The sequence below is a fragment of the Myotis davidii genome, unplaced genomic scaffold (assembly GCF_000327345.1).
Source record: "Myotis davidii unplaced genomic scaffold, ASM32734v1 scaffold334, whole genome shotgun sequence".
NCBI lineage: Eukaryota > Metazoa > Chordata > Mammalia > Chiroptera > Vespertilionidae > Myotis > Myotis davidii.
In genome coordinates this window covers 2,519,667-2,530,977 of record NW_006285797.1, presented here as the reverse complement: position 1 = coordinate 2,530,977, position 11,311 = coordinate 2,519,667, and the positions used below count along the sequence as shown (strand labels likewise).

The window sequence follows — 11,311 nt, the reverse complement described above, 5'->3', positions numbered from 1 at the left end:
GGGGATGTGCCCGCAACCCAGGTACATGCCCTTGACCGGAATCGAACCTGGGACCCTTTAGTCCGCAAGCCGACGCTCTATCCACTGAGCCAAACCGGTTTCGGCTGCATGTGGCTTTTTACCTTGGGGAAAGGTAGCTCCCCTATTCCCATCTGCCCCCGCCATCACTTGTCATATTTTTTTGTTTTCTCAATAGACTAGTATCAGTCTCTGACTACCCAGGCCGATCATAAAGATAGTAACTTTTTTGTATACCAGATAGGAAATAGAGCCCAAATAGTTTGGTGAACAGTGCAGATTTTAGACTTGGGCTGCCTGGGTTAAAACTCAGCTCTGCCACTTATAAGTTATGTACTATTGGACAAGTCACTTAACTTCATTTGTGTCAGTTTCCTCATTTAAAAAAGGGAATACTGTCCTAGCTGGTTTGATTCTGTGGATAGAGTGTCGGCCTGTAGACCAAAGTGTCCCTTGTTCGATTCTAGTCAAGGGTATGTCTCTTGGTTGCAGGCTCCTCCCCGGCCCGGACCCTGGATAGAGGGAATGCAGGAAGCAACCAATCGATGTGTTTCTCTCACATCAATATTTCTCTCTGTCTTTCTCTCTTCCACTCTCTCTGAAAATCAATGGAAAAATATCCTTAGGTGAGGATTTAAAAAACCCCCACACAAAATAAAAAAGGGAATACTGTCATACCTATTTTATTAGAATAACTTGACACATGGTATTGATTGCTACGGCTATTATTGTGATTTTGATCATTATTATTATTATCATCATTACTCACCAAACCTGAGGTTTGCTCTGTAAATAAGCCTACTTAACAGAGGTATTCTGACTCAAATTACTAAAATAGAAAGAGGACAGCATCATGTGTGTGGTTGCCAGTGCAAAACCGCCTTTCTGTAAATGTCAGCAGTTTGCCTTAAGAGTTCCTTCAATTAATAAGCTATCAATATAATTATTAATATTATAATATAAATAGTAAAACACCATATGTGGCTAGTTTAAAGACCAAAGAAAGGCTAAGAGAGTAGTGTGTTCATTTTTTAATTCAGTTAATGTTTATGAAAAATTTAATACTTTTGCAACTGCTCTTAATCTTAAAAATTTGTAAAAGGCAAAACATTCATTTTACATAAAAACTTAGCTCTCTAAACCAGCAATTTTCAACCTTTTTCATCTCTGGCGCACACAAATTAATTACTAAAAATCTATGACACACCAAAAAATGTTTTTTTTGCCAATCTGCCAACCCCGCCTCACCCCAAGCCATAATTTTGTTTCATTCACACCAGAGGGCTATTGTGTTGGCTGTTGTCATTTTTTTATTCGACAACCTAAGGGAAAAGAGGTCAGTGCCCCTGACTTAATAGGTATTGCATGTTTTAAATTTTTTGCAACACACTGGTTGAAAATTGCTGCTCTAAACATTAAGTTATTTGCCTTCAGATTCACAGATTCAAAATGATTGGGGCATGACTTATATATAGGTCTTCTAATTCCTATTACAGTATTCTTTTTTATTGTCATAATTACCTCTCTTTCAAAGAGAATGAAATAAAGCCAGAGACAAAGGAGATAAGGAGAAACATAGACTTAGCCACAGAAAAAAACAAAGACATACTTCCTACAGGTGTCTTTATTTGTTCATATAGCTTCAATTACTGCCTATTGTTCTCCTATTTCAATCTGAAGGATTTCTGTTAGGGTTTTTTTTTAGGGCAGGTCTACTAGTAATAGACTCACTTAGCTTTTATTTATCTGGGAATGTCTTAATTTCTCCTCCATTCTTCAAGAATAGTGTTACTGGATATAGACCTTTTTCCCCCTTTTCTTTCAGTACTTTACTACAACAAAATGTTGTAGTAAATATGTTATCTCACTGACTTTTGGCCTCCATTGTGTTTGGTGAGAAGAACCATTAATCTTATTGAGGATGTCTTATATGTAAGAAATTGCTTCTCTTTTGCTGCTTTTATTTTTAGCTTTTGACAGTTTGACTATGATGTTGTCTCAGTGTGGATCTTTGAGTTTCTCCTGCTTGGAGTTTGTTGAGCTTCTTGGATATATGGATTTATATTGTTCATCAAATTTGGATATTTTCCCCCTGCTTAAATTTGTTAAATGCCTGTAATGAATTTTTCATTTTAGTTGTACTTTTTAGCTCCAGAATATCAATAGAGAGAAATTATGAAATAACATTTTAAAAATAAACTTTGTCTTCCTGATTTCCTTTGTCCATGGTTTACTTTATTGCTTACAACAAATTTAAGTTTGTTGATTTAAAGTCTTTGGCTAGTAAGTTCAATGTCTAGGCTTCGTCAGGGGCAGTTTAACTCAGTTTTTTCCCTCTTTAAATGGGACATACTTTGCTGTTTTTTTGTATTTGTGTTTTTGTTGTTGTTGAAAACTGGGTATGCAAATATTATAATGTAGTACTTCTGGAAATCTGATTCCAGAGTTTGCTGTCCTTGATTATTGAAGGTTGCAGTTTTCCCAACCATTTTTGTAAAAACAATATTCTTTGCCATGTCTGGTCACTGAAGCCTCTGTTCCTTTAGCGTGTGTTCAGCTAGTATTTTGACAGAGATTTCCCTGAAGACCAGGAACTGGAAAAAAAATCTCTCTCATCTTTACATATTGGCACGGTGTTGGGGCCCCTCACTGAGCGTACAGTGAAAGTTTAGGGTCTCCTGAGCATGCATCCTGTCCTGAGCATGTGCCTGGCTTCATAAATTCCTCAGTACACATAAGTGCTTTTGAATGCCCTAATTTCTTGGAGAAATTTTCTTAACGGCTTTTCTGCCTTAGGCATCTCAACCATAATCTTTTGCCCAGCCTGTGGGTTTTGTTAACCTTACAGTGTTGTTGTGCAATGCCTGCTGCTTTTCTGTCCTGAGTGGGTTCTGAGCTAGACAAAATAGAGACGAATGCCTTATGTCATTCCTTCAGGTAGCCCCCAGACAGATTAGAACACAAACACAATAATTTGTGAGTAAATTCTACTGTGCTCCATCTGGAATAACGGAGTAGGGTCCCAAACAAGGAGGTAGTGGGGAAAAGGCAAGTAAAAATGCCAGTATCTGCTTCATTGCTGTGAACCTTTAAGTGTTTTCCAGACTTTTGGCAAAGTTGTTTCTGATGGTTTCTGCTTGCGTTTCAATGTTTCTGTGCAGGGATGGATTTTTGGAGCTGCCATTTCGTTGAATTTACTCCCAAGACTGATTTTATCTCTTCTTTAAAAGTTTTATAGAATTCACTGGTGCAACTATCTTGGGTGGAGTTTATTTCTAGTAATTCTTTTATTCTTCCTTTTAAATAATTTTATTGATTTTAGAGAGGAAGAGAGAGAGAGAAACATCAATGAGGAGAGAGAATCATTGATCAGCTGCCTCCTGGACACCCCACACTGGGGACTGAGCCCACAACCCTGGCATGTGCCCTGACTGGGAATCGAACTATGACCTTCTGGTTCACAGGTTGATGCTCACCCACTAAATTGCTAGCTGGACAATTTCTAGGAATTCATTTGATAATAATTCTTTTGCTAATAAATTTTTTTCATATATATAAATAAATATATATAAAATAGACAAATATAATATTCAGATTTTGTGTCAGTTTTGTAGAATTGTTTTTCAAGAAATTTACCTATATTAGCTAAACTGTCAAATGTACCAATGTAAAGTTATTCATAATATTCTATTATTGCATATTTTTATTTCTGTAGGATTCTTTTATATGAATATTCGTGTGCTGTTCCAGTGATATTCAGTAGATTAGATATTCCAGCTGGTTTTATTTTTCTTCAGCCTAAAGAACTTCCTTTCATTTTATGTGATGCAGTTTTGCTAGTAATGAATATTCTGATTTCATTTGTATGAAAACATCTTTATTTTTTCTTTAATCTTGAAGGACATTTTCTCTGACTTTAGGATTCAGGTTGACTAATACTTTTCTCTTCAGCTCTTTAAAAATGTCATTCCATTGTCTTCTGGCCTTCATTGTTTTTTTATGATAATCACTCTAACTTGCATTATTATTCCTCTATGTGTAGTGTGTCTTTTTTTCTTTTGCTGCTTTCAATATTTCCTCTTTGTCCTGGGATTTTAGCAGTTTTTAAAAGTCTCTCTAGATGGAGTTGTCTTTCCATTTATCCTGCTTGGAGTTTTCTTAGCTCCTTGTATCTGTAAGTATATAGGACCCCCCTGGTTTTAGAAATTTCCAGTTATCATTTCTTTACAATTTTGCCTCACTTTCTGTCTCCTTTTCTTTTGGAACTCCAATTACACACGTTTAGGCAGCATAAATACACATCTGTTCATTTTTTCCCTATCTTTTTTCTTCATTTTCAGTAATTTCAACCTTCCCGTTTTATTGACCCTTTTTTTCTGCTGCCTCTAATGTTAAACCCACCTAGTGAATTTTCCATTTCAAATATTGTATTTCTCAGTTCTGAAAGTTCTAGCTAGTTCTGTGTTTTTTCTCATAATTTTCATTACTCTTGAGATTTTCTATCCATTTATCCGTAAGTTCGTGAAAATATACTAGTATCTTTGCTAATATCCTTTTCTGCTAATCCAGACATCTTAATTATCTTAGAGATTAGTTCTGTTTACTGTGTTCATCATAGTTGGACAACAAGGCATGGTCTATATTCTTTTATGTTTGAATGCCTTCAATTAACATTGTTTTACAGATTCATGCAGATGATAGCATATAGTTTTGGTTTGTTCATTTCCAATACCTGTATATTCTATTTTATGTATATATCACAATTTATTTATTACTTGTCATTTGGTTTGTACTTTTCAGATAGTATAAGTAATACTTAAATGAACATTCTTGTACATGTCTCTTGGTGTACGTATGTCCACATTTCTGGTAATATATACCTGGAAGTTGCTTATGTTCAACTTTAGTAGGTAATGCCAAATAGTTTTTCTAAAGTAATTGTTCTAATTTCTTTTCTTACAGTAGCGTATATGAATTCTCATTGATCTAAGGTTTCACTAATCATTGAAGTAAATTAGTTTTTTTAATTTTAGGTAGTGATGGGTACATACTGGTATTTCTTTGTGGTTTTAATTTCTATTTTTTCTGCTGAGTAATATTTCATGACCATTTTGACACAATGTTTTGTCAATGCCTTTTCAAAATTTTTGACAGTTTTCTTTTAGATTATCTTTTTGTTGCTTTTTCTGGGTTAAAAATTTTTCAGTTCTTTCTGGATATACAAGTTTCATGTATTGCATATATTTTCTCCCACTCTATGGTTTGCCTTTTTACTCACTTAATGGTGTCTTTTGAGGAATAAAAGTAATTTTAATACATTCCAAATTACCATTCTTTTTCATAATGTTTTTTGATACACCACCATTTATTAAATTAAAACGACCATCTTTTCCCACCATTCTGTAGTGCCACCTTTATTATAAATCAAGTTTCCATATATTTATGGAAACTGTTTTTGAGATGTCTATGCTGTTCCTTTGGTCTACTCATGTATTCTTGCACTAGTGCCACACTCTTAATTACTATAACTTCATAATGAGTTTTCATATCTTTATAAATCTTGTCATTTTAATTCTCCTTGCTGAGAGCCTTTTGGCTTTTCTTTGTACTTCTTCATCTCTCTGAATTCATCTGAGGGCAAATCACTGACCTAGAACCTAGGTTTAACTTAAACACAGTATATACCAGCTTATAGTATTTTAAACTACAGACAACATAACACCAGTGTCCCAGCTCAGGAAGGCATATATAGCTGCATCCTAAAGGTATCCCTGGTCCTATGAACCAAGTAGGCTTTGAGAGGCAATCTACTGGGTGGGATAAGATAAATCTAGTCTAGTATAAGAGGCTAAGGAAGGCTAAGAAATTGACACCTAATTTCACCCTCCTGGTCGTTAGCATCATTCTCAAGGAGGAAATGGAGAGACCTGTGAACCCCAAAATGTCTCTTGTTCACTACTGTATTTTTGTGCCTGATATACAGTGGGCATTTAATAATATTTGTTCAATGAATGCATATGTGTATCTATATATATAAAAGGCTAATATGCAAATTGTCCCCTCGGGAGTTCGACTGGGAGTTCGATTGCTTGCTATGATGTGCGCTGACCACCAGGGGGTGGCGTGGAACAAAGAAAGGCCCTGTCTGGCAGCCAGAAGGCCCCGATTGCCCCTGATCGCCAGCCAGCCCTAGGGACCCTAACCATGTACAAATTTTGTGCACCAGGCCTCTAATATAATATAGGCTTCTCAGAAGACATTATATATATAGCCATGAGTTTCCCTCTTTGCCTTAGAGACTAGGAAGCTTAAAACAAATTTTAATAGCCTGTGAGATTTTACCATTTCATGGTTTTGCCTATTTCTATTTTGTCATATATGCATTACATCAAGTCTTTTTGGAAATAAGTGCATGGATTTTTTTAATGTTTAGTGACTACCTATCAGTGATTTCAGAAATTTGTTAACTATCTACATTCCTAAGTGGAAAAATCTTGCAAGTTCCTCTAGCACATTAAGTTCATATATGTTATAACTCAGTTTGAGGTTATATCCATGTTCTCATTTTCTGAAATATTCAAAGTTTATGGAGAAACTTCCAAGTTGTTACTATAAGATTCTCCATTTTGATTTTTATTTACATCTTTAAAAGACAGATGTAGTTGATGGGACTTACATAAAGTACATGTTTATTAGTTTTCTGCCCTCAATATTAAAATTCTCTGTTTTTTAATGCAGATGTAGAATTAGAAGAAGCTATTAGAAGAAGCCTTGAGGAAATGTAATTAAAGATATTACCACACAGCATCAAGTAGCCTTGAAGATACTCAGGATACTGAATTCTTGAATTTGTTTTCTAAAGAAGGCCAGCAATCTACTAACTAGTACAGATGTATTTGGAACACTGCTTTTTTTGCTTTCTCATGTGCAAAATTTTATATTTGCTTTGTATTTTTGTGTTTTTTTAAAAAAATGTAGAATAAAATACATGTTAATACAAAATATAAACTATGTATTCTATTAGAGGTATGACAGTTTCCCAGTTAACTTGGAATTCCTATATTTAGGTTAAAAGAATTGAAAAATAGAAAAGCTCTTGACTATTGTTTATATGTTTCCCAAATAGCATTATTTCTTTACTTGTACAGTACAGGTGATTCTAGTTTATTTTTTTAGGAGTGAAAATGAAAATAAATAAAGCTGCCATAGATTAGTTTTTCTGTAAATTCTACTTCTCATGTGGCACTAATCTATGTATATTATTACCTTTGATTTCTCTGTTTATGATTATTAGGAGACAGTAATAGAAACTAATCGAGGAAACAGTTTAAAAGTGTTACGAGCACTGTTCTTTGTGGATTTCACTCAGAGGTGTAATTCCTGCTTTACTTAGAGAAGCACATTGCTGGAATAAAAAGAATACCCTAATTTCTTTGAAATAATTAAAAAGAAACCTTTTCTATTCCTTTTACCTGCTTAGACTTTTATGTGACTTGCATTACCGACTGTTTAAAGGGAATGTTGTCAAAATACTTGCATAAAATTAAACTTATTTTTAATAATAATAATAGTCTTTTTTATATATTTGTGTAAACATAATCTTAAAAAAAATAATGTTCCAGGTCTACTCAGGAATAATCTTCCTTAACCCTTTAAAATTTTTATTTCATATGTATCTTCATTTTGTTATTCATTAAATTGTTTTCAGTTTCCTATGTTTGGTATTACATATTTAATTTTTAAATGTTGAGGTCCCCATTGTGAATAATTAAAATATCACATAATTAGACTAAGAAGGGCTGTTATACTGTCTTTATATATATGCTTCATGTCATTTGACCAGAAATGTTACCTCAAAATTTTTGAGTAGTAATTGCTTACTAAGTTGAAAATTTTCTATAATTTTTTTAAAGAAAAAAGTCATGGCTAGAATTTTGTTCTTTTTCTGCAGTTACATATTTTAGTATGAAATAGCATTGCTATATTTTTTTATTACAGCATAGTCTTTTTACAGTATAGTCTTTTCAACCCACATTGGAAATCAATTTGTGTTTTTATTTTTTAAGATATCAGGTCTAGCCCAGCCAGTGTGGCTCAGTGTTTGAGCATCGACCCATGAACCAGGAGGTCGCCAGTTCAATTCCCAGTCAGGGCACATGCCTGGGTTGCGGGCTCGATCTCCAGTATGGAGTACAGGAGGCAGCTGATCAATGATTCTCTCTCATCATTAATGTTTCTGTCTCTCTCTTCTCCCTTCCTCTCTGAAATCAATAAAAATATATTAAGAAATATATATATATATCAGGTCTATTCTATCTACTTGTATATATTTTTTAAGTAGATTATAGCTTGAGAATTTACCAGTCATTTTTCCAAAATGACTACGTTGTGCTTTTAATTTGTATGTTAAAGTGGTCAAGTAAGGCCTTAGGTTAGGAGGTAGTCCCTGAGCCAGACCTTAGGCAGTGGTTCTCAACCTTCTGGCCCTTTAAATACAATTCATGTTGTGACCCAACCATAAAATTATTTTCGTTGCTACTTCATAACTGTAATGTTGCTACTGTTATGAATCGTAATGTAAATATCTGATATGCAGGATGGTCTTAGGCGACCCCTGTGAAAGGGTCGTTCGACCGCCAAAGGGGTTGCGACCCACAGGTTGAGAACTGCTGCTAGAGACACCTGCAGGAGCTTGCACAATAGTGAGAAGCATAAAGGACATTCCAGAAAGAAGTGTGGCTAAACAGATGTGGGGAAGAAGAAGAAGAAACAACACCTTTGTGCCAGAGCTGCCACACTCAGGTGTGAGGTACACTGATGCTCTATTAAGCAGCTTTTCATCATGACCCTTAAAAAGGTAATTGAATTTAATATTTTAATTAATTGTCAGTGATTGTGTTTTACCTGTTAAGCAATTAAAAATAATTTTTAAATTTTTTATTATTTGAATTTAGCTACAAAGGGGAAGGAAGATTTAATCAATGGATAACATTACAGAAAGTTATGGATAAACTAAATTACCAAAGTAAACGTTTCTAACATTGACAAAGATGCTTATCTTTTTGTTTTATTCATTTACTCATTCATTCACTCAAAAAATATTAATTATTTGCCAGCGACTGACTGCTCTAAGCACTTGAGATTTATCGGTGAGCAAAACAAAGCCCACTCTGTGGAGCACACATTGGAGGAGAGGAGGTTGGATAGAGTGTTAGATAATAAGCGAGTATATCCAATGGTGATAAGTGTAATGAAGGAATATAGGGAGGGGAAAGACAGTGTGGGGGTGGGAGGCTTATTTTTAGTGGGGTGGTCTGGAAGGACCCTGCCCATATGAACTTGAGCAAAGACCTGAAGAAGTTGACCGAGTGAGCCATGGAAATATGTATGAGGAAGAGAGCGCCAGATGGAGGGTGAAAAGATCTAAAAGTCAGCTTTTATATATACCACACACACAGCTGGCCTTTGCTAAAAACGTCCTCAATCTGATTGAGGTACGTTCGCTGAGGTTGACCCCTTCCAACTCTCCCAACCACACTCGTCTTGTACACTTGTTTCGTCTATCTCCTTTCCGAAAACCGACTTCTGCGCATGGGCCACGAAGTTTCAATCGCACTGTACGTGCACACCCACACGTGGTTTTTTGTGGAAGAGCCACACTCAAGAGGCCAAAGAGCCGCATGTGGCTCGTGAGCCACGGTTTGCCGACCACAGAGCTAGGAGAGTAATAGAGGAAGTTCCTGAGGCCTTTTTAAAAGATCTTGGTTTTGACTCAAATGAGGAGCCATTGAAGGTTTCTGAGAATAAGTTGTGTGCTCTGCCTTATTTAGAAGGATTACTGAAGTAATGCAGTGAGAGCGTACCTGAGAGGCAAGAGTAGAAGCAGGAAGACCAGAGAGGACGTACTGCTGCATATCTATCATCCAGGTAAGAATTGGTGGTGCTGGGACCAGAGTGGGGGCAGTGAAATCAGGGAGATGAATTTGGATACATTTTGAAGGTAGAGCTGCGGGAATTTACTTAAGAATTGGATCTGGCATATGAGAGAAAAAGAGAGCCTAAGGTGATTCTGAAATTACTGGATAGACTTTTAAACCATCCACAAAATATATTTGCATTCCAAGTTTGTGCCATGACAGGACAAAATATATTTATCAAGGTCAAGTAATCCCGTACACCAAGAGTTTATTAGTGTTGAGATTGAAGTCTGAGGGAATTGGGTTCCAGTTTTAAGGGCCTCATCTCTGTTCAAGTATTTAAATTGCTTTGATCGCAGATTAAAGATTGTGATTCAGCTTTAAACTGCTATTACCTATCATTCTATACACTCTGTACATTCTCATCCTTGCAATATGAAGCATAGAGCTATAATAGGAGCAAATCCTGAGTTTTAAAAGTAGGTAAAAAAAAAAAAAAAGTAGAGTAGAAGGGAGAGAAAAACGTCGATTGGCTGCTTTCCATGACCTTGACCAGAATCCAAACCAGACCCTTCAGTCCCAACCAGCTAGAGCCAAAACAGCTAGTGCAAAATTAGATAAATCTTTGCACACCCAGCCCAATTCCACTTCTACAGATTTACATAAATTGGGTGTAAAATGGGCCTTAATGGTTACCAGTTATTTCACTCAAAATTCCAACTAGAGCCCTAACTGGTTTGGCTCAATGGATAGAGCCTCGGCCTGCGGCTGAAGGGTCCCAGGTTCCATCCCGGTCAAGGGCATGTACCTTGGTTGCAGGCACATCCCCAGTAGGGGGTGTGCAAGAGGCAGCTGATCGATGTCTCTCTCTCATCGATGTTTCTAACTCTATCCCTCTCCCTTCCTCTCTGTAAAAATCAATAAATATATATATATATAAAATTCCAACTAGAATAATTTTTAATAGGGGGAAAAAAGCTCATTAAAAATCCCTCCCTTGGAATGGGTTTGAAATGAAGTAAATTCCCCTTGCGGAAGTCGGGCCTGTTTTTACTTTCCCTATTCCTTCGGTGGTGCTGTCCAGGCTGTCCTCCTCATCTCGGGAACGGGAGCAGGGGAGCAGGCCAGGACCGGCGGCCCAGGAGCGGAGGTCAAACGCCCTCTCTTCCCCAAGGGACCTTTCTCCACGCAGCCAGGGACTGCAGCGTTTTGGTTTTTGCTGTGGATCGTGGGGGCGGGGAGGAACTACGCGAAGCCATCTCTGAGCGGTACACCCACAGTCCACCGCTAGGTCCCTTCGCGTGGGGGCGATCGGGAACCTCGGGCTGCGCGGAGGGTCGGGGTCGCCGCGGGAGGGGTGTTGTCTGTGTCTCCAC

General features: G+C 36.6%; 1 protein-coding gene across 5 annotated transcripts in view; it reads left to right on the top strand.

Annotated features, from left to right (window-relative positions):
- ZNF451 (zinc finger protein 451) overlaps positions 1 to 11,311 on the top strand; it is a 103,590-nt gene that overhangs the window by 78,456 nt on the left and 13,823 nt on the right. For 2 of the 5 annotated variants that reach the window (XM_015559493.1, XM_006756845.2), the window contains one exon: positions 6,757 to 8,091. The exons of 1 other annotated variant lie outside the window; for it this stretch is intronic. In XM_015559493.1, coding sequence (XP_015414979.1) covers positions 6,757 to 6,803 — 47 coding nt within the window. In that variant the 3' untranslated portion in view covers positions 6,804 to 8,091. Of the gene's footprint in view, positions 1 to 6,756; positions 8,092 to 11,311 lie in introns of those variants that run through there. 2 more of the 5 variants (XM_015559495.1, XM_015559494.1) reach the window with 1 other exon arrangement.